General features: G+C 36.5%; 1 protein-coding gene across 1 annotated transcript in view; it reads right to left on the bottom strand.

Moving 5' to 3' along the window:
• LOC124593504 (cyclin-D1-binding protein 1 homolog) overlaps positions 1 to 25,144 on the bottom strand; it is a gene marked incomplete in the record, with an annotated part of 95,402 nt that overhangs the window by 7,242 nt on the left and 63,016 nt on the right. Inside the window, 2 exon segments of the mRNA XM_047131933.1 lie at positions 12,596 to 12,892; positions 23,276 to 23,423. Of these exon segments, the coding sequence (XP_046987889.1) occupies positions 12,596 to 12,892; positions 23,276 to 23,423 (445 nt within the window).

The raw sequence follows: 25,144 nt of genomic DNA, 5'->3' as shown, positions 1-25,144 counted from the left end.
AGAAACTGAAGGAGATAAAGAAAGTGACTTCTGACCCTATAATCCAACTAAGCTCAGTTGTTTATATTCCGTCCAGAATATTCTAGCACTGAGCAAAAATTAAAGCTACCATGAACACAAAGGTTAGTTTGAACACCACAGTGCTTTAAAAAGAATGGTGCTACTGGAGGTGGTATGCTCTTGCCTTCACCCATCCATTTAACTGATTTATCCAGCCAGTTACAAGAGAAAAAACAGATTAACGTAGAACTCTAACCGTGGTGCAAATTTTTCACTTTAACATACACTGCAAGAAGTGAATGAATTTCTAAATAACAAACAGAAATCACAGGCTGACCAGGAATCAAACCCACTACTCTGAATCCATAGTCGGACACTTAACCACTGAGTCACCAAACAACATATATGAGTGAATAGCCATTGCATGTCCTATGCCCACATAAACTGACAGTGATCAGTTAGTTAATTTGAACAATTCTTTTATCGAAATTACGTGGAATGAGTCAGTTTAAAGGAAATGTATACACGATTGTGTTAACATTAATGAACAGATTATCATTTTATACCTACTCATGCCACTACACTGAAAAACAAGTCTCCTTTTTAACATCTGGTTACAAGCTCTTAAGTAGAAATTCATCAGTGGAATAGAAGAATATGTCCAAGAGAAATGGCTTTAAATTAGATTTAAAGCTTGCTTCACCACCTGTCAGACATAAATTTTTATTGCTCCTCTCTGAACCACTGACAGCTTTAACAATGGGTAATGAAAGTGATTTTTCCCTCTAATGTTGTAGGTATGTACATCACTGTTCTTCTCAAATTGTGATGGATTATTTATGATGAATTTCATTAGCGAAAATATGTATTGCAACAACACAGATAAAATGCCTCAAAGAGGTGCCTACATGATGTCCATGGGTGAACAACGCGTTATTCTTACTGCCCACCTTTGTGCAATCAATACTTTCTAAGTGATGAGTTATCCCAGAAAATTATTCCGTACAACATTACAGAATGGAAATAAGCAACATATGTCAGGAGGTTGATGCGTTTGTTTCCAAGATTGGCAATTATATGAAGAGTGAAAGTAGCTGAATAGTTATTTGAGAAGCTCGATAATATGTTTCTTCCAGTTCAAGTTTTCATCAATTGCGTACATCCAAAAATTTGGAGCATTCTAACCTACTTACTGGACCAATTTTGCTTGTTGAATGTTAGGTGGAAGGTCATTCACATACTAAAGGAACTTGAGTGGACTCAAAATTGAACCCTGTGGGACTATTTCTGATCTTTACCCCAGTTACTAAGATGTTCTACCTTTCTGAAACTGTCTGAATTTTGCACCACAAACCAGCTATGTGTAAACCCATCAGTTCCATAGAACATGTGTTTTTCTAAGAGAATATCATGATCTACACAATTGAAAGCCTTGGAGATATAAAAAGGTGTATTATTATTATTTCTTTCCTTTCTCAGACGTTATGTCAGGTTAAAAATGGAAAGTGACGCGGACCTTGATCAAGTGTGGCTTTCTTTTAACTGTATGGCATATGTTACATTGCATTTAGGAACTTTCGGGTAGTTGAACATGTATCAATAATTACAGATTTCTGTAGTAGTATATATACATTTGGATGTAGCTGTATTGCATTGATGTACTGGTGGATATTGTGTGGCATGACTCCTGTAGTTGATAGTATAATTGGTACAATGTCAACTTTATCCTGATGCCACGTGTCCTGACTTCCTCAGCCAGTTGGATGTATTTTTCAATTTTTTCTCCTGTTTTCTTCTGTATATTTGTTGTATTGGGTATGGATATTTCGATTAGTTGTGTTAATTTCTTCTTTTTATTGGTGAGTATGATGTCAGGTTTGTTATGTGATGTTGCTTTATCTGTTATAATGGTTCTGTTCCAGTATAATGTGTATTCATCATTCTCCAGTACATTTTGTGGCGCATACTTGTATGTGGGAACATGTTGCTTTATTAGTTTATGTTGTATAGCAAGTTGGTGATGTATTATTTTTGTTACATTGTCATGTCTTCTGGTGTATTCTGTATTTGCTAGTTTGTACACCGACTTGTAATGTGATCTACTGTTTCTATTTGTTGTTTGCAAAGTCTGCATTTATGTGTTGTGGTATTGGGGTCTTTAATAATATGCTTGCTGTAATATCTGGTGTTTATTGTTTGATCCTGTATTGCAATCATGAATCCTTCCGTATCACTGTATGTATTGCTTTTTCTTAGCCATGTGTTGGATGCATCTTGATCGATATGTGGCTGTGTTAGATGATACGGGTGCTTGCCATGTAGGGTTTTCTTTTTCCAATTTACTTTCTTTGTATCTGTTGATGTTATGTGATCTAAAGGGTTGTAGAAGTGGTTATGAAATTGCAGTGGTGTAGCCGATGTATTTATATGAGTGATTGCTTTGTGTATTTTGCTAGTTTCTGCTCGTTCTAGAAAGAATTTTCTTAAATTGTCCACCTGTCCATAATGTAGGTTTTTTATGTCGATAAATCCCCTTCCTCCTTCCTTTCTGCTTAATGTGAATCTTTCAGTTGCTGAATGTATGTGATGTATTCTATATTTGTGGCATTGTGATCGTGTAAGTGTATTGAGTGCTTCTAGGTCTGTGTTACTCCATTTCACTACTCCAAATGAGTAGGTCAATATTGGTATAGCATAAGTATTTATAGCTTTTGTCTTGTTTCTTGCTGTCAATTCTGTTTTCAGTATTGTTGTTAGTCTTTGTCTATATTTTTCTTTTAGTTCTCCTTTAATATTTGTATTATTTATTCCTATTTTTTGTCTGTATTCAAGATATTTATAGGCATCTGTTTTTTCCATCACTTCTATGCAGTCGCTGTGGTTATCCAATATGTAATCTTCTTGTTTAGTGTGTTTTCCCTTGACTATGCTATTTTTCTTACATTTGTCTATTCCAAAAGCCATATTTATATCATTGCTGAATACTTCTGTTATCTTTAGTAATCGGTTGAGTCGCTGGTTTGTTGCTGCCAGTAGTTTTAGATCATCCATGTATAGCAAATGTGTGATTTTGTGTGGGTATGTTCCAGTAATATTGTATCCATAATTTGTATTATTTAGCATGTTGGATAGTGGGTTCAGAGCAAGGCAGAACCAGAAAGGACTTAATGAGTCTTCTTGGTATATTCCACGCTTAATCTGTATTGGCTGTGATGTGATATTATTTGAATTTGTTTGGATATTAAGTGTGGTTTTCCATTTTTTCATTACTATGTTTAGGAACTGTATCAATTTTGGGATCTACTTTGTATATTTCCAATATCTGTAGTAACCATGAGGGGGGTACACTATCAAAAGCTTTTTGGTAATCAATGTATGCATAGTGTAGCGACCTTTGTTTAGTTTTAGCTTAATATGTCACCTCTGCATCTATTATCAGTTGCTCTTGACATCCTCGTGCTCCTTTGCAACAGCCTTTTTGTTCTTCATTTATAATTTTGTTCTGTGTTGTATGTGTCATTAATTTCTGTGTAATGACTGAAGTTAATATTTTGTATATTGTTGGTAGGCATGTTATGGGGCAATATTTAGCTGGGCTTGCTGTGTCTGCTTGATCTTTAGGTTTCAGATAGGTTATTCCATGTGTAAGTGTATCAGGGAATGTGTATGGGTCTGCAATGTAACTGTTAAATAATTTAGTTAGATGTGAATGTGTTGAGGTGAATTGCTTTAGCCAGAAATTTGCTATTTTATCTTTTCCAGGGGCTTTCCAATTGTGAGTAGAATTAATTGCTTGGGTGACTTCATGTTGCAAAATTATGACTTCCGGCATTTGTGGTATCATCTTGTATGTGTGTTTCTGCTTGATCCACCGTGCATGCCTGTTATGTTGTACCGGGTTTGACCATATGTTGCTCCAGAAGTGTTCCATGTCTGTTATGTTTGGTGGATTGTCTATTTTAATGTGTGTGTGTTATCTATTGTCTTCTAAAATTTCTTTTGGTTTGTGTTGACTGTTTGGTTTTGTTTCCTTCTAGTTTCACTTTTTTTGTACCTTCTAAGTCGTTTGGCCAATGCTTGTAATTTCTGCTTCTTTTCATCTAATTGCTCTATCACTTCTTGTTGTGAGATTTTACCTAACCTTTTTTGTTTTTTGTTTCATATTTCATTTCTTATAAATTGTGTTAGCTGTCCGATGTCTTTTTTCAGTTTTCCTATTCTGATCTGTAGCCAGTGTTGCCATGCTGATTTTGTGGGTTTCTTCTGTGTGTTGGTTGGTTCTGATCTCTGCCTAGTGTGTATATTTAGTGTAGTGAGTACTCCTATATAAACCAGTAGTTGTAACTCTTCCGTAGTTGAATTTTATTTTATTTTGTTGTCTATGATTGTGTTGATTGTTGTTGTTTCGACTTGTGGGTTATTTGGTGGTCTATGCAAGAATGGTCTAATGTCTGTATTTGTGTCTTTGTATTCTATATGTGTCAGCTGAAATTTTTCTTCTATATCTAACATGTGTGTTACTTCGTGTTCTATTTGTGGTTGTTCTGGTGGCTGTCTTAAGATTTCATTTTCCTCTGATTGTTTAATTGATGCGTGTTGTTCTTTGTTTGTTTGCTCTGGCATGTTTGAGTCCATTACTGTATTTTTTTCTTCTTCTTCTTCTGATTGCACATTATTTTGTTCCAGTATTTGTTGTACTTGTTGTTTGATGTTTTCTAATTCTGAATGGGGTGTCCTGTTATTTTTTATTATTACATGGATCTGATCTGCTAGTCGTCGTTCTGTTAAAAATTTTAATTCTGGGTATCTGGTAATAAATGTTGTGTATACTTGTGATCTGTATCCAGTTGTGTTGGTTCCTAAGTTTGTTGCTTGGTAATAACAGAACATGAGGTGTTGGTTAACTGCATCTGACCATCTCATCCTCTGTCTTTGTTTTCCTCCTAGAGTGGTTGCAGGAAGCATATCCTGCAAAACACCTCTATTTCGATTTAAATCATTTTCCATGTGGCTAGCAATGTCGTTACCATTGTGGACGGGCATAGGGTTCAAGCGTCGTCCCCGACCATGACAGCGCTTGTCTGAGGCTTCATTAGTTCTGTCCTGAACCAGCTAATCACACTCAAAGGGGGGTTAGCCCTATTACTGGTTTGTTCTTTTCGTCGCCTTTTACGACTGGCGGAACATACCAGATGCCTATTCTTTTCCCGGGCCTCCACAGGTTTTATAATAATAATAATAATAATAATAATAAAGCCCGTGGAGGCCCGGGAAAAGAATAGGCCTCCGGTATGTTCTGCCAGTCGTAAAAGGCGACGAAAAGAACAAACCACTAATAGGGCTAACACCCCTTTTTAGTGTGATTACTTGGTTCAGGACAGAACTAAAGAAGCCTCGGACAAGTGCCGTCATGGTCGGGGCCGACGCTTGAACCCTATGCCCGCCCACAATGGTAACGACATTGCTAGCCAACTGGAAAATGATTTAAATCCAAATAGAGGTGTTTTGAAGGATATGCTTCCTGCAACCACCCTAGAAGGAAAACAAAGACAGAGGATAAGATGGTCAGATGAAGTTAATCGAAACCGCATGTTCTGTTATTACCAAGCAACAAACCTAGGAACCAACACAACTGGATACAGATCACAAGTATAAACAACATTTATTACCAGATACCCGGAATTAAAATTTTTAACAGAACAACGACTAGCTGATCAGATCCGTGTAATAATAAAAAATAACAGGATAGCCCAGTCAGAATTAGAAAACATGAAACAACAAGTACAACAAACACTGGAACAAAATAATGTGCAATTAGAAGAAGAAGAAAATACAGTAATGGACTCAAACATCCCAGTAAAGGACTCAAACATCCCAGAGCAAACAAACAAAGACCAACACGCATCAATTAAACAATCAGAGGAAAACGAAATCTTAAGACAGCCACCAGAACAAGCACAAATAGAACACGAAGTGACACACATGTTAGATATAGAAGAGAAATTTCAGCTGACATATATAGAATACAAAGACACAAATACAGACATTAGACCATTCTTGCATAGACCGCCAAATAACCCACAAGGCGAAACAACAATAAAAACTATCAACAAAATCATACACAACAAATTAAATGAAAACACAACTATGGAAGAGTTACAACTACTGGTTTATATAGGAGCACTCACTACACTAAATATACACACTAGGCAGAGATCAGAACCAACCAACACACAGAATAAACCCACAAAACCAGCATGGCAACACAGGCTACAGATCAGAATAGAAAAACTGAGAAAAGACATCGGACAGCTAACACAATTTATAAGAAATGAAATGTCAGAAAAAAAACCAGAAAGGTTAGGTAAAATCTCAAAACAAGAAGTGATAGAGCAATTAGATGAAAAGAAGCAAAAATTACAAGCATTGGCCAAACGACTTAGAAGCTACAAAAGAAGTGAAAATGGAAGGAAACAAAACCAAACATTCAACACAAACCAAAAGAGATTTTACCAAACAATAGATAACACACACATTAAAATAGACAATCCACCAAACATAACAGACATGGAACACTTCTGGAGCAACATATGGTCAACCCCGGTACAACATAACAGACATGCACGGTGGATCAAGCAGAAACACACATACAAGATGATACCACAAATGCCGGAAGTCATAATTTTGCAACATGAAGTCACCCAAGCAATTAATTCTACTCACAATTGGAAAGCCCCTGGAAAAGATAAAATAACAAATTTCTGGCTAAAGAAATTCACCTCAACACATTCACATCTAACTAAATTATTTAACAATATAATGGAAGGAAACATTCCACGTGGGAAAAATTATATATAAAAACAAAGATGAGGTGACTTACCGAACAAAAGCGCTGGCAGGTCGATAGACACACAAACAAACACGAACATACACACAAAATTCAAGCTTTCGCAACAAACTGTTGCCTCATCAGGAAAGAGGGAAGGAGAGGGGAAGACGAAAGGAAGTGGGTTTTAAGGGAGAGGGTAAGGAGTCATTCCAATCCCGGGAGCGGAAAGACTTACCTTAGGGGGAAAAAAGGACAGGTATACACTCGCACACTCGCACATATCCATCCACACATACAGACACAAGCAGACATTTTGTGTGTATGTTCGTGTTTGTTTGTGTGTCTATCGACCTGCCAGCGCTTTTGTTCGGTAAGTCACCTCATCTTTGTTTTTATATATAAATTATTTAACAGTTACATTGCAGACCCATACACATTCCCTGATACACTTACACATGGAATAACTTATCTGAAACCTAAAGATCAAGCAGACACAGCAAACCCAGCTAAATATCGCCCCATAACATGCCTTCCAACAATATACAAAATATTAACTTCAGTCATTACACGGAAATTAATGACACATACAACACAGAACAAAATTGTAAATGAAGAACAAAAAGGCTGTTGCAAAGGAGCACGAGGATGTAAAGAGCAACTGATAATAGACACAGAGGTGACATATCAAGCTAAAACTAAACAAAGGTCGCTACACTACGCATACATTGATTACCAAAAAGCTTTTGATAGTGTACCCCACTCATGGTTACTACAAATATTGGAAATATACAAAGTAGATCCTAAATTGATACAGTTCCTAAACATAGTAATGAAAAAATGGAAAACCACACTTAATATCCAAACAAATTCTGATAATATCACATCACAGCCAATACAGATTAAGCGTGGAATATACCAAGGAGACTCATTAAGTCCTTTCTGGTTCTGTCTTGCTCTGAACCCACTATCCAACATGCTAAATAATACAAATTATGGATATAATATTACTGGAACATACCCACACAAAATCACACATTTGCTATACATGGATGATCTAAAACTAGTGGCAGCAACAAACCAGCGACTCAACCAATTACTAAAGATAACAGAAGTATTCAGCAATGATATAAATATGGCTTTTGGAACAGACAAATGTAAGAAAAATAGCATAGTCAAGGGAAAACACACTAAACAAGAATATTACATATCGAATAACCACAGTGACTCCATAGAAGCGATGGAAAAAACAGATGCCTATAAATATCTAGGATACCAACAAAAAATAGGAATAGATAATACAAATATTAAAGAAGAACTAAAAGAAAAATATAGACAAAGACTAACAAAAATACTGAAAACAGAATTGACAGCAAGAAACAAGACAAAAGCTATAAATACTTATGCTATACCAATATTGACCTACTCATTTGGAGTAGTGAAATGGAGTAACACAGACCTAGAAGCACTCAATACACTTACACGTTCACAATGCCACAAATATAGAATACATCACATACATTCAGCAACAGAAAGATTCACATTAAGCAGAAAGGAAGGAGGAAGGGGATTCATCGACATAAAAAACCTACATTATGGACAGGTAGACAATTTAAGAAAATTCTTTCTAGAACGAGCAGAAACTAGCAAAATACACAAAGCAATCACTCATATAAATACATCGGCTACACCACTGCAATTTCATAACCACTTCTACAACCCTTTAGATCACATAACATCAACAGATACAAAGAAAGTAAATTGGAAAAAGAAAACACTACATGGCAAGCACCCGTATCATCTAACACAGCCACACATCGATCAAGACGCATCCAACACATGGCTAAGAAAAGGCAATATATACAGTGAGACGGATGGATTCATGATTGCAATACAGGATCAAACAATAAACACCAGATATTACAGCAAGCATATTATTAAAGATCCCAATACCATAACAGATAAATGCAGACTTTACAAACAACAAATAGAAACAGTAGATCACATCACAAGTGGATGTACAATACTGGCAAATACAGAATACACCAGAAGACATGGCAATGTAGCAAAAATAATACATCAACAACTTGCCACAAAACAAACTAATAAAACAACACGTTCCCACATACAAGTATGCACCACAAAATGTACTGGAGAATGATGAATACAAATTATACTGGAACAGAACCATTATAACAGATAAAACAACACCACATAACAAACCTGACATCATACTCACCAATAAAAAGAAGAAATTAACACAACTAATCGAAATATCCATACCCAATACAACAAATATACAGAAGAAAACAGGAGAAAAAAATTGAAAAATACATCCAACTAGCTGAGGAAGTCAAGGATATGTGGCATCAGGATAAAGTTGACATTATACCGATTATACTATCAACTACAGGAGTCATACCGCACAATATCCACCAGTACATCAACGCAATACAGCTACATCCAAATGTATATACACAACTACAGAAATCCGTAATTATTGATACATGTTCAATAACCCAAAAGTTCCTAAATGCAATGTAACATGTACCGTACAGTTAAAAGGAAGTCACGCTTGATCTAGGTCCGCGTCACTTTTATTTTTGACCAGACATTATTATTATTATTATTATTATTATTATTATTATTATTATTATTATTATTATTACTACTACTACTACTACTATTTAAGGTTCTCACTATTTGAGGAGTGAATGTATAAAAAGAATTCTCAGCCGAACAACATTTCTCGAATCCAAACTCTGATACACTAAGGAAATTGTTTCCGCATAAGTGTGCAACTGTTCTTCAGTACATTACTTTTTTGAATATTTTGGAAAATGCTGTCAGTATGGAAACTGGACAATAATTGTTTACTTCTGTCTTGTCACCTTTTTTATGAAGTGGTTTAACAATTGCATATTTTAACCTGCTTCGAAAAATTCCCTGTGCCAGTGGTGCATATATCACTACGGACATTACTTATTAAGTTGAACAACTTTTCAAAATTCTGTCTGAAATACCATCAACTTCGCAAAAGCTTTTGTTTTTTAGAATTTTTAGAAATGTATAATTGCCATGAAGGACGTTGAGTTAACTTTTAGTTGTTTAAAGTTTTGAGGAATGACATTTTTAATATATTATATTGCTAATTCAACTGAACTATTTAAGCCTATATTTACTGCTATATTTAGAAACTGATTATTTAAAGTACTTGCAACATGTGAATTATCAGTCACAACGTTGTCATTTAGTTTCATTGTTACAGAATCTTGTACAATAACTAACTGTCCTGTCTCCCATTTGACAATGTCCCATATAGTTTTAATCTTATTATCTGCATTATTTATTTATTTATTTTATTATACCAAGTATCAACTGTTATCTGCTTTATTTATTTATTTTATTACCGCAAAATGGGGTGATTTCAGACACCGGGCCGAATTCGGACACTATGGCTTATTTGCTCTTTGCCACAGCATAGAAAGAAAGAGTTACTTATTTTAACATCTGTACGCCAGTTTTTTGAAGCGCAAGAATGCATTTATCACTTTCCACAACTTTTATTTTGCATCAATTGTTTCCCTAGGTGAATAACTGACGAACAGTCTCAGTATTAAAAATCCATGCATTATTGTAAAGTGGAAGCTTTCTATTGTTGCGCTGAACGGGACGTTATTGTAACCGTAATTGTCAATACGCTCAGTTGCTAACAGCATTGAGACAATTTCTTGTACAAGTTTGTCGAGTTTCTCGTGCAAGGTTATAAAATAACGAGGGTTGTTGTAAAACTGTGTACTGTCTGGGGTGATTTTGGACAATGCCAAGAACGTATAAGAGCAGGAGAGGTGCTACAGTATTACAGTATGGTGTAATTATGACCCAAAACTTTTAGATAAAGCGGTTCGTGATATTCAGAGTGGTAAATTATCGTACAGAAAAGTGAGTGATTTGTACGGTATACCTAAATCAACCCTAGAAAATAAAGTGCAGGAAGTACATCCGAAAATAATGGGAGGACAGCCAGTGCTAAATAAATAAGAAAAAGAAGAAGAAGAAATCTTGAAGCAAGGTATCTTGAGGGCTGCACATTGGGGATTTCCCTTCACTAAATTGGATATTATATATTTATTTAAAGGCTACCTTGATAAATCTGGCCGAAAAGAGAAGAAATTTCATAATAATCTGCCAGGAGAAGAATGGGTGCATTTATTTCTCAAACAACAGTCAGAAGATCTTTCCGTTCACTTAAGCGAAAATATTAAACGAGCTCGTGCAGAAGTGAACAAAGAGACTGTTAAGATGTTTTTCTCCAATATCAAGGCAAAGCTGGAAAATCTCCCACCATGTGTAAAATGTCAGTAAGTGTCCGAATTCGCCCTCTATAAACTGTAACTTCCGACAGATATTTAAAAAACGCATGTGTCCGAAATCACCCCAATATCCATGGGGCGACTTCGGACACTTTAACTGCCTCAGATAAATAGACCTACACATAGACTTTCTGGTTATGGGATATTTTATTCGTTACACATATACCCTACCACTTCCATAACAATCAATTTAATCTAACAACTTATACAAAAGTTACAATCAAAATAATGACAAAACCGTCCGAAATCACCCTGTTTGACGGTACATCAAGTATCAACCATCATACAGTGTACACTACATACGTAACTATGAAACTCGCATATCATCTGAGTTACTAGTTATGAGTTTTGTGTGTGTGTGTGTGTGTGTGTGTGTGTGTGTGTGTGTGTGTGTGTGTGTGTGTGTCTAGATCTCATTTTCCTTTGCCTCAAGTTTCAGAAATACTTCATAAAACTCTACTACCACCTGTGCAAAATGTGGTTTCATACAAATATTTTTCACCTTATATTTATTTTACGAAGTATATTTGCCATCTAATCTGTAATTTACACCAGTTCTACTCAATTTGTTTCATATTTTCCTTTCAAGACTGCAACTGAAGTTTAGAAAGAGATGAGCTTTGACAATGTTTTCATCTTATTTTCACGTCTGCCAAGTTTACTTTCTTCTCCCTCTCCCCCTCGCCCACCTCTTTCCTGCTTCAAACATCAGTACAGCCTAAGGTGTATCAGTCTAACTAAGATATGTTGGTTTTGTATTTCCACATTGCTTAAATTATCTTCTTTATAATGTCTTCAGGCCAATAGCTGATATTCACAATACATAAACATCGTTCTTCAGTGAGAAAAAAGAAGAGTACTTCTTGTTTGCCAGATATTACTACTGATCCTCAAAACCCTGTTACAAACAATAGTAGCTATCCATTACGAAATTTGTTTTGCTCCTGCTTTTCTCAATTTCCTATTCAGTTTTCATGGGAAATTAGAAGTTTTCTGTGACTAAGTACTTACTGAAAGGGGGGATAACGATACACAACAGATATTTAGCCTACAGATCAACAATGTAGGAAAAGATGGATTGCTACTTTTTGTAAAGAAAACAATTTAAGTTGTAGATAGTCATAATTAAAAGACACTTACATAAAGCTTTTGGCCACAGCCTTCACCAACAAAAGAAACACACCACACATACACACACAAGCAAGCACACCTCACGCACGCATGACCGCCAACTCCAGCAGCTCAGGCCGGAATGTTGTTGATATTCCTACCTGGAGTTCCCATTATTTGATTTGGCCTACATATCATTTAGTTTGCTTTCAGTTATTATCATCACTGTAAATTGACCTAAAATGTGGTACATACAAGAGAATGTCACATTTCCTCATAAGCTTACCTCTGTTTTAACAGCATTCCTGTTCATTGGTGGGTACACGGAAGACACAAAGTCATCCACTATGGGGCTCAGTCCCTGCACTAAAGTTGCTAAATCATCTAGCTGTGCAATATTCTGATCTGTTTCACAGTTTGAATTCGATCTGGCAGCAGAGCCAATCCTCTTCACACACTTCTGAGCTGTCTTCACTAAACCAACACAAGGAGGTAATAATTCTCTGTCTTGATTGTTCCAGTTAACAGTGTTATCCACTTCCTCACCAACATTTGTCTCGCCTGCCCAGTCAGCTTTCACTTCCTGAAACACAACAAATCATCATCACCAAAGATATCATATGCACCCTTTTCTATTCATTCACATATTCTTTAGCCATTTCAGAGAACAAAGTGGATACAGAATTTGGCTACAGAATGAGCAAGAATTAAACAACTAATTTTATTACAATTTTAATAACAATTAAATGGGCCTTGCATAGTCAAAAAAACTTATCTTGTATACATTCACAAATGCGTTTTGTATTACTGTTATTTGTTTGAGGTTCACTTTAGGCAGCATGCAACAAATGGAGTTCGACACACAAAATCCCTACGTCACAGCAGATCATCAAGCTACAAATGCTGTATGTGGCACCCCAGAGTACTCAAGTCTTCTATAAAACCACAGATGAGCAAGTAACAATACAAGCGAAGAACAGAGTTTAATTCATGTAAAACTTTTCGTTTAGTATAAGCTTAACCACTGCTCAAAGCACATGTTTGTACTCGCTTATATTAAGTGCCTTGCTATTGCTGACATATAGTAATAATTATACGGACACCTGAAGAAGCTAGCCATGCCACTGAGAAAATTCAAGAGACTGCCATCAAGACCGGACTCAAAATCTCTTCTGAAGAAACACAGTACACAGACTCCCAAGACCCCAAACCTGGCATCACTTGCAATGAAGTGTGGCAATATTGCACAAGTTAAACAATTTCAGTATATAGGCACAATTATTGGAAACAGTATCAATGGAAGTGCAGATAAGAAAGCAAATGTATAAAAATTGTGTAAAACCTACACAATTACCTGGAATATATACCACAAAAAGTCGCTGTCCATCAAAGCGAAACTATCACTACCACACAGTCATTCGTACAGCACTCAACGCTACTGGTACGTCAACAGTAACTACCAGTATCAAAGACATCACGAATATTGAAAGACAAATACTGAAAAAAATATTTGGACCAAAAATTCAAGATGATATATGGATGTGCGAAAACTATGTTTGCTGATTGAGTGGTACACCTCGCCGGCCGGTGTGGCCGAGCGGTTCTAGGCGTTTCAGTCTGGAACCGCGCGACCACTACGGTCGCAGGTTCGAATCCTGCCTCGGGCATGGATGTGTGTGATGTCCTTAGGTTAGTTAGGTTTAAGTAGTTCTAAGTTCTAGGGGACTGATGACCTCAGATGTTAAGTCCCATAGTGCTCAGAGCCATTTGAACCATTTTTGGTACACCTCAATTGTACAGAAAAGACGTATGACACTATTGTCATACAGCATGAATAGACAACTCTTGTTTGACCAAAAAAAATCTTAATCCAAAATCTCATGGCTGGTTGACACCCACAGTGAGCTCAAAGAAATCAGTATTCACCTACTGTTGGCTACATGGACTACATACAGGCAGAAAATCAGTACACACAACTTCATTCCCGAGAACCCCACAGGAATTTGAAACTAAAAAATGCATGGATGCAAGGAAGAAGAGAGGCTTAAAGTGAAAAGATGAGAAGTTTAGGAACATAAGAAGAATAAGAAAACCAGTGCTAAGTGAAGACTATGAAAAAATAATAATAATAATAATAATAATTCCCGTGGAGGCCTGGGAAAAGAATAGGCCTCCGGTATGTTCTGCCAGTCGTAAAAGGCAATGAAAAGAACAAACCACTAATACGGCTAACCCCCCTTTTAGTGTGATTAGCTGGTTCAGGACAGAACTAAAGAAGCCTCGGACAAGCGCCGTCATGGTCGGGGACGACGCTTGACCCCTATGCCTGCCCACAATGGTAATGACACTGCTAACCAACTGGAAAATGATTCAAATCCAAACAGAGGTGTTTTGCAGGATATGCTTCCTGCAACCACCCTAGAAGGAAAACAAAGACAGAGGATGAGATGGTCAGATGAAGTTAATCGACACCTCATGTTCTGTTATTACCAAGCAACAAACCTAGGAACCAACACAACTGGATACAGGTCACAAGTATACACATTTATTACCAGATACCCAGAATTAAAATTTTTAACAGAACAACGACTAGCTAATCAGATCTGTGTAATAATAAAAAATAACAGGATAGCCCAGTCAGAATTAGAAAACATCAAACAACAAGTACAACAAATACTGGAACAAAATAATGTGCAATCAGAAGAAGAAGAAGAAAATACAGTAATGGACTCAAACATCCCAGAGCAAACAAACAAAGAACAACACGCATCAATTAAACAGTCAGAGGAAAACGAAATCTTAAGACAGCCACCAGAACAAGCACAAATAGAACACGAAGTGACACACATGTTAGATGTAGAAGAAAAATTTCAGCTGACATATATAGAATACAAAGACACAAATACAGATATTAGACCATTCTTGCATAGACCGCCAAATAACCCACAAGTCGAAACAACAATAAAAACTATCAACACAATCATACACAACAAAATAAATGAAAACACAACTATGGAAGAGTTATAACTACTGGTTTATATAGGAGCACTCACTACACTAAATATACACACTAGGCAGAGATCAGAACCAACCAACACACAGAAGAAACCCACAAAACCAGCATGGCAACACAGGCTACAGATCAGAATAGAAAAACTGAGAAAAGACATCGGACAGCTAACACAATTTATAAGAAATGAAATGTCAGAAAAAAAACCAGAAAGGTTAGGTAAAATCTCAAAACAAGAAGTGATAGAGCAATTAGATGAAAAGAAGCAGAAATTACAAGCATTGGCCAAACGACTTAGAAGATACAAAAGAAGTGAAAATAGAAGGAAACAAAACCAAACAGTCAACACAAACCAAAAGAAATTTTAGCAGACAATAGATAACACACACATTAAAATAGACAATCCACCAAACATAACAGACATGGAACACTTCTGGAGCAACATATGGTCAACCCCGGTACAACATAACAGACATGCACGGTGGATCAAGCAGAAACACACATACAAGATGATACCACAAATGCCGGAAGTCATAATTTTGCAACATGAAGTCACCCAAGCAATTAATTCTACTCACAATTGGAAAGCCCCTGGAAAAGATAAAATAGCAAATTTCTGGCTAAAGAAATTCACCTCAACACATTCACATCTAACTAAATTATTTAACAGTTACATTGCAGACCCATACACATTCCCTGATACACTTACACATGGAATAACTTATCTGAAACCTAAAGATCAAGCAGACACAGCAAACCCAGCTAAATATCGCCCCATAACATGCCTACCAACAATATACAAAATATTAACTTCAGTCATTACACAGAAATTAATGACACATACAACACAGAACAAAATTGTAAATGAAGAACAAAAAGGCTGTTGCAAAGGGGCACGAGGATGTAAAGAGCAACTGATAATAGACACAGAGGTGACATATCAAGCTAAAACTAAACAAAGGTCGCTACACTACGCATACATTGATTACCAAAAAGCTTTTGATAGTGTACCCCACTCATGGTTACTACAAATATTGGAAATATACAAAGTAGATCCTAAATTGATACAGTTCCTAAACATAGTAATGAAAAAATGGAAAACCACACTTAATATCCAAACAAATTCAAATAATATCACATCACAGCCAATACAGATTAAGCATGGAATATACCAAGGAGACTCATTAGGATCTTTCTGGTTCTGCCTTGCTCTGAACCCACTACCCAACATGCTAAATAATACAAATTATGGATACAATATTACTGGAACATACCCACACAAAATCACACATTTGCTATACATGGATGATCTAAAACTACTGGCAGCAACAAACCAGCGACTCAACCGATTACTAAAGATAACAGAAGTATTCAGCAATGATATAAATATGGCTTTTGGAACAGACAAATGTAAGAAAAATAGCATAGTCAAGGGAAAACACACTAAACAAGAAGATTACATATTGGATAACCACAGCGACTGCATAGAAGCGATGGAAAAAACAGATGCCTATAAATATCTAGGATACCGACAAAAAATAGGAATAGATAATACAATTATTAAAGAAGAACTAAAAGAAAAATATAGACAAAGACTAACAAAAATACTGAAACAGAATTGACAGCAAGAAACAAGACAAAAGCAATAAATACTTATGCTATACCAATATTGACCTACTCATTTGGAGTAGTGAAATGGAGTAACACAGACCCAGAAGCACTCAATACACTTACACGATCACAATGCCACAAATATAGAATACATCACATACATTCAGCAACTGAAAGATTCACATTAAGCAGAAAGGAAGGAGGAAGGGGATTTATTGACATAAAAATCCTACATTATGGACAGGTGGACAATTTAAGAAAATTCTTTCTAGAACGAGCAGGAACTAGCAAAATACACAAAGCAATCACTCATATAAATACATCGGCTACACCACTGCAATTTCATAACCACTTCTACAACCCTTTAGATCACATAACATCAACAGATACGAAGAAAGTAAATTGGAAAAAGAAAACACTACATGGCAAGCAATCGTATCATCTAACACAGCCACACATCGATCAAGACGCATCCAACACATGGCTAAGAAAAGGCAATATATACAGTGAGACGGAAGGATTCATGATTGCAATACAGGATCAAACAATAAACACCAGATATTACAGCAAGCATATTATTAAAGATCCCAATACCACAACAGATAAATGTAGACTTTGCAAACAACAAATAGAAACAGTAGATCACATCACAAGTGGATGTACAATACTAGCAAATACAGAGTACCTCAGAAGACATGACAATGTAGCAAAAATAATACATCAACAGCTTGCCTTACAACATAAACTTATAAAACATGTTCCCACATACAAGTATGCACCACAAAATGTACTGGAGAATGATGAATACAAATTATACTGGAACAGAACCATTATAACAGATAAAACAACACCACATAACAAACCTGACGTCATACTCACCAATAAAAAGAAGAAATTAACACAACTAATCGAAATATCCATACCCAATACAACAAATATACAAAAGAAAACAGGAGAAAAAATTGAAAAATACATCCAACTGGCTGAGGAAGTCAAGGACATGTGGCATCAGGATAAAGTTGACATTATACCAATTATACTATCAACTACAGGAGTCATACCACACAATATCCACCAGTACATCAATGCAATACAGCTACATCCAAAGTTATACATACAACTACAGAAATCTGTAATTATTGACACTTGTTCAATTACCCGAAAGTTCCTAATGCAATGTAACATATACCGTACAGTTAAAAGGAGGTCACACTTGATCAAGGTCCGCGTCACCTTCCATTTTTAACCAGACATAACGTCTGAGACAAGAAAGAAATAATAATAATAATAATAATAATAATTAATATGTTGCCCCATTTCCAAGTTAATTAGCATTGAAGTTAGCCAATCAGGCCATTGTGTGCACAAATGCGGATGCAGGCCATACATAATGTCACAAAACACATTCTTCGTTTGGTTTCCTGAAATCGAACAAGAGAGTGATTGAAAAACTGGACATGGGACAGTAGTACAGATTGACCCTGAGCTAAAGGCTGAGTCGTCTCGTGTGCTGTCAACCAAGCTATGAGAAAACTGACACTAATTCCTACCGTACAACACATTTCGAAGCTTCTCACACTTCTTCTGACCACCCAATATATACAAGGTGTAACAGGTGTATAAATGCAGACATTTTTATATATGGTACCTTAATATGTACACACATCAACGTGTTGCTTTTTTTTGTCTGCATCAAACAGTCTTCCCACTAACACATCACAAACTTTCCTGCATGGTCGTACTGTATCACTGCGTGGTCTATACCTATCAGTATAAACTAAGCATTTTGCATCCACACTTCAACACCTGATCTGTTGTCCAGGGAAAAATAAGCATTAATGGCTTGGCCTTGCCACATACATTTTTAGGTTAGTAAGTACCTCCTAGTGTAAGACTCGTAATGACCATAATTATTAAGCCTGCAATACTGATACAATGTTGTTCCATACACCATCCTCCGCTGCCAATAGAAATACCTGCACATCACATTATTCTGTTACACCATGTGTGTGTGTGTGTGTGTGTGTGTGTGTGTGTGTGCGCGCGTGCGCACACACCCAAATTTCATCTATATTCAGAAGTAGAAGAATTATTTTAATCAATGAATAATGGAAGAAAAAGCTCTCACTGAATCACTTTCATGTGGATTTGATTACTGAAACTGTTGAAAAATGAAGTTGTAGTAACTGGAGAAATGGAAGTCTGACATTGATGTACATTACACATGGTTGCTGATTTTGGAGAATCTGGAAAGGAAGAGGGACTTTTTGAGAAGCCAATACTAGTCATTTAATTTTGACATTAACCCAGGTAGAACATTACAGAAGTTCTCCTGCAGGAGAGCTTCTATGAAGTTTGGAAGGTAGGAGATGAGGTACTGGCAGAATTAAAGCTGTGAGGACGGGGCGTGAGTTGTGCTTGGGTAGCTCAGTGGTAGAGCACTTTCCCGTGAAAGGCAAAGGTCCCGAGTTCGAGTCTCGGTCTGGCACACAGTTTTAATCTGCCAGGAAGTTTCATATCAGCACACTCTCCGCTGTAGAGTGAAAATTTCATTTTAGAACACTTCCTTTGATCAAATCTAAGGCGAGGCGCTAGATTTGATCAAAGAAAATTTGACCAATGCCTAACTTTGACAAAGTTCCTTATTACACTATCAAATTTTATTATAGTCTAATATCAGCCTTACCAATCCACTTCCCAGCATCCCACCTGAAACACTGCATCATAACTTGTGCAAACTGTGGATATTTCACTGGGACACGAAAATATATAGATAAGTGAGAAAAATTTACAAGTGAAAAACGTATAAATGAAGTTTTACTGTATTCAGTTCTTGTTCAGATCTGGCCATGATCAGTTGAAATCTGTTAATATACATAGTTAATGTTTGAAATGAGATGTGGTTCTATTACTGATATGTGTAATACTGCTGTAATACAGTTTAAAAAAGTGAATGTACATAATTCTGAAGAATTTGGAATTTTATTGTAAGAAGATTTCTATGGAGTATTGATCTGTGAATAAGTTCTTTGAGATCAAATGAAATTTTTATATGTCCCTTCTCACAAGAATTCATACAAGATCTCCGGATTATTCGCATTATGCTCTTGAGGTCATGTTAACTTTGTTTCACTATAGTTGAGTGAAAGTGATTTTTCAGATATTTTTTCCAAAGTTACCAAACTTTACATCCCTTCTGGATGAAGAAATATAAAGTTAATGGCGAAATAAGCATTCAAGTGAAAGTAAATAATCAGAGGTAATCTATTTGACTCATTTCATCACACTCATGAAAGCACTATGATTAATAATATCTTACAATAACTTGAAACCAAAGCACTCCTTAAAACTTATTATGCAGATTAATTGAATTTATACTTTGTGAATTAATTACAGACTATCTCAAAACTTAAAATGAGTGGACCAGAGATAATTAGCAGTGCCGAACACTATGGTTACATATATAGCTACATTTATAGCAGCGTATACTGAACGTAAATGTGTCACCCATATGCTACACTCATTTCCAAATCTAACAACAGCAAACATGGAAGAGAATTTCGTTTATTGTAAAAATCAGTGAGCCAAATTAAATTGTATTTTGGAAGAGAGAGAGAGAGAGAGAGAGAGAGAGAGAGAGAGAGAGAGAGAGAGAGAGAGGCAATCTCTATACTATCTGGACGTCAAACGCCAGCTGTCTGAATGTTCCAAAGATGCTCATATTTCATTTCTTGCTCAAGTACAAAGTACAACATAGCTGCAACAAAATGTCACTAGAGAAAAGCTTTTCAATTCGGTCTATTGCATCACATTTCAAAGACAGAAATAAGTAAAGAACTCTGTATCACACACAAACTAGTAGATTTTGTTTTTAACTACAACCTGGCAGACTATATAGAGTACAGGAATTTGCAGGGACGCCAAAGTTCCATGCTTTGAGATCAAAGATCTACACCAGGTAGTATAGAGAGCATTGGTTTGGGATGACCTATAATGATGGCTAATAACAATTACTCTATATACATTATGCTTCAGAAGTTGGCAACACTAAAGAGAACATGTTGTCATACATGCAAGTTCCTCTGAAATCTCAGTTTCTCTATTATACTGAATGGCTGATTTATTATTTATGCAAAAATATAACCAGGTGCAGGAATCTCTTCAGTGCCATTTAAGAAATGGACAGTGATTGAGCTTCATCAACAAAAGGATTTGCTACAGTAAAGATTCGTATAGGAATGGAAACAATTTATGCTAGTCCACTGATGTAAGCAATGTGGAGCAGCAGTTCATGATATGAGAAAGTGAAAAAGCTGGAGAACTAGAATTTCTTAACACAGCAAAGAACAGGACAACTTTTGACAGTAACTGATAGCTTTCACACTAGAAGAATTGATTAAGTGATTCTGCGGAACAGATGTATCACACAACAATCGACAGCTTCCCATTCCAGAATTTTACACAGATGCGCAAGACTGAAATTAAACTCAAAGTTCATCAATAACTTCAGTTTTCTTACAATACAGAAGAGAAAAGTTTCTTCACAACTTTGTTACTGGAGATCATTCTAGGGTGCATTGTACAAAGTACACACCCTATCAGTGTGTATAAAATTGAAACAAAGACTAGCCACAAAAGTAATAGCTCAGAAGTGTTTCTCATATCAATTTTCAGAAACTAGAGTAATCTACACAGCGATCATATTGAAAAATTAGCCAGGTGCGAGTAGGACAAGTTCTCTGAAGATTTTGCACGAAGTTAATTAGATATATAGACAGTTCACTCATTTTGGGAGTTTAGAAACTCAATGATTTCTACATTTCTGCCTCTTTATCGACACTGACACTTGTGAGATATTGGTCCTGGGAGTTCCAAAAAAAAAATTTTAATTTGAAGTCAGATAACAAATAATTTGTTTTTGTGTGATGTAATTACAAATTAACACTTTTTGAATTTATATTTCCCTTGTGCTGCTTAACCTTGCTTCTGGTAAAATTTCATGATTCCAGGTAAACAGAAATTATGCTACAGGTTTTGATGAATAAGTTTGTGAGTATCAAAATATGTGGCTTACAAATGGCTGTACTTTCAATTGCACTGACTTAGCAGCTTCAATTTTTTACACTGCGAAGGGATCATGACCTTAGATGTGATAAATTTCAACTTGATACATCTACCTGTTCTGGAGAAAAAGAGTTTTTAACAGTCAGACAGCAAAATGATCCTATAGTGTTCAATTTTTACCAATTAAGGTACAGAACTCTAAAAACGAAAGTATTCCTTTAATGAGAATATTTTGGAAAAAAAAAGAAAAAATGTGTTTCATTTATAAACTATTATCACCCAATGTAACAGTGGCCTTGGAGGCATAGCTTATCATTTAGTCCTCGTGGTTTTATTACAAGCAGAATCTACATCTACATGGGTACTCTGCAAATCACATTTAAGTGCCTGGCAGAGGGTTCACTGAACCACCTTCACAATTCTCTATTACTGCAATCATGTATGGCGCGCGGAAAGAACGAACACCTATATCTTTCCGTACGAGCTCTGATTTCCCTTATTTTATCATGGGGATCATTTCTCCCTATGTAGGTCATTCAACAAAATATTTTTGCATTCGGAAGATAAAGTAGGTGATTGGAATTTTGCGAGAAGATTCTGTCGCAACGAAAAACACCTTTCTTTTTAATGATGTCTAGCCCAAATCCTGTATCATTTCAGTGACACTCTCTCCCATATTTCACGATAATATAAAACGTGCTGCCCTTCTTTGAACTTTTTCAATGTACTCTGTCTGTCCTATCTGGTGAGAATCCCACACTGCACAGCAGTATTCTAAAAGAGGACAGACAAGTGTAGTGTAGGCAGTCTCCTTAGTAGATCTGTTACATTTTCTAAGTGTCCTGCCAATAAAATGCAGTCTTTGGTTAGCCTTCCCCACAGCATTTTCTGTGTGTTCCTTCCAATTTAAGTTGTTCGTAATTGTAATTCCTAGGTATTTAGTTGAATTTATGGCTTTTATATTTGACTGATTTATCACGTAACCAAAGTTTAAAGGATTCCTTTTAGCACTCATGTGGATGACCTCACACTTTTCGTTATTTAGGGTCAACTGCCAATTTTTGCACCATTCTGATATCTTTTCTAAATCGTTTTGCCATTTGTTTTGATCTTCTAATGACTTTATTAAATACAGTGGAAGAAAACATATTTCAAAACCTTCCCTAAATTATCCTGCTAAACATTGAAATCTGGTGGTCAAATGTACAAGATAATCAACAGATGGCATGATGTGTCAATTCTACACAAATATTTTGCAATAACTGCCAAATTCATACTTACACCTTCAATTTCTTGCAAGGCATCAAGCAACAGCAGCTCTTCTCTGGTAAGAAGTTGACAAACAGCACCTTTGTTGTCTCTTGGAAGATTTTCTACTTCTCCACAAGCCTCCCATATCCAACCCACTAGTTTCAAACGGTCTTTCTGACTGAAAATAGAACAAATTCAAGGAAATATAATGATTACAGTTATTTATTTCCTTTGTGTTCAGAACGTTTCTTTTTCTGGATACGAGTGAATAGCCCCTCTCCCTGCACTTATATATATGGGTTGAGGGAGGCAAAGGAGTGGGGGGAGGGGGACAGGAGCAGAGAGAGAGAGAGAGAGAGAGAGAGAGAGAGAGAGAGAGAGAGAGAGTCGTAGTACGAAAGGAAGAAAGGTAGAGATTGTATGAGACACAAATTAGCTGTAGGAATAACTTTCCTCATCAATACAGACAACACTTCAAGGTGGTGTTGCTACAAGTCTAGGGACAGCAGGAGGAACTAACACTTCAATAAATATAAATGGGGAAATGTGAGGAAGAATATTATAGAAACAAATCAACATTTAAATTTTCATCTCATTCGTGTTACAATTTTTATGGAAGCAAGCATTTTCCAGTAATGTAAAAAGAAAAACAACCAATAACTTTAAGATTAATACAGTACCCAGGCACACTTGCAAAGAACAGAACAAGTGTTGCCACCTCAACTGTATGCTCCATTAAATTTTTTGTTATGTCAACTTTCCAATATTGGCACTTAAGTATACGAACTATTGCAAAATGGTTATAAATATTCGCATCAGAATTTCCCAACAAATAATGACATTAGTTTCCTACATACAAGCAGTAGAAACTACCAAAATCATTGCATCATTAAAACATAATAATTATTTAGGCAACAATTAAAAGCACTAATACTTTCGACTACAACAGTGTTACCAAAGATATGTCCAGAAAAAGATACTTAAAATATACGGTGGCACCAACTCTGACTGCGGTAGTTGCTAGGTGAATAGAACACCACAGTAGTTCCAGTCACCAGTGCCAAGCCCAGATAAAAGATAAGGGTACAGAGAGCAGCCAGAAAACATATTGAGGCAACCTCTATGACTAACAACACTAGTTAAAAACACAGGATGACTTAGACACAAGAAAAAAATTAATATCAGAGCTCCAGCAGATTGGAAATGTAGTGACACCAGCCAATATTACTGTGGAAACCAAGTAACTGGTATAATATATGGCACCACTTCTGAGCAGAGCTGGTCTCTCTCTCTCTCTCTCTCTCTCTCTCTCTCTCTCTCTCTCTCTCTCTCTCTCTCTCTCGCCGCCGCCCCCCCCCCCCCCCCCGCCCCTGCACGTGCGAGGTGTGTGTGTGTGTGTGTGTGTGTGTGTGTGTGTGTGTCCAGGGTAACATTAGATGGCAAAGGGGAAGCTTCTTTGTAGCTGCTACTTGAAGGTGGTGGGAGGATTGGGGTGAGTGTGAGGAATTAGCTCGGGAAATCTGTTTGTGAAGGCCTTTGTGAGGCCTTCAGCATACTGGGTAAGGGAGTTATCGACACTGGATTGGAACAACTCAACCATATCATTTGCCCATATTTAGATTACTTCTCATGTTGCCCTGAAATGAGGGACATCCCACCCAAGACACTACCCACACCTCCCAAAGCGGTGTTCCATCACCCATCCAACCTACACACATCCTAGTCCATCCCTATACCACTCCCAGTTCCAACCTCTTTCCACAGGGATCATATCCTTGTGACAGAACAAGGTGCAAAGACCTGTCCAATCCACCTACCCAGCACCTCCTACCCCAGTCCTGTCAGAGGCCTATCCTATCCCATCAGAGGCCAGGCTCCTTGTGAAAGCAACCACGCCAT

This window comes from Schistocerca americana, chromosome 2 (assembly GCF_021461395.2).
Source record: "Schistocerca americana isolate TAMUIC-IGC-003095 chromosome 2, iqSchAmer2.1, whole genome shotgun sequence".
NCBI lineage: Eukaryota > Metazoa > Arthropoda > Insecta > Orthoptera > Acrididae > Schistocerca > Schistocerca americana.
Note: the sequence above shows the minus strand (reverse complement) of the source record. Positions and strands in the feature narration are given on the sequence as shown.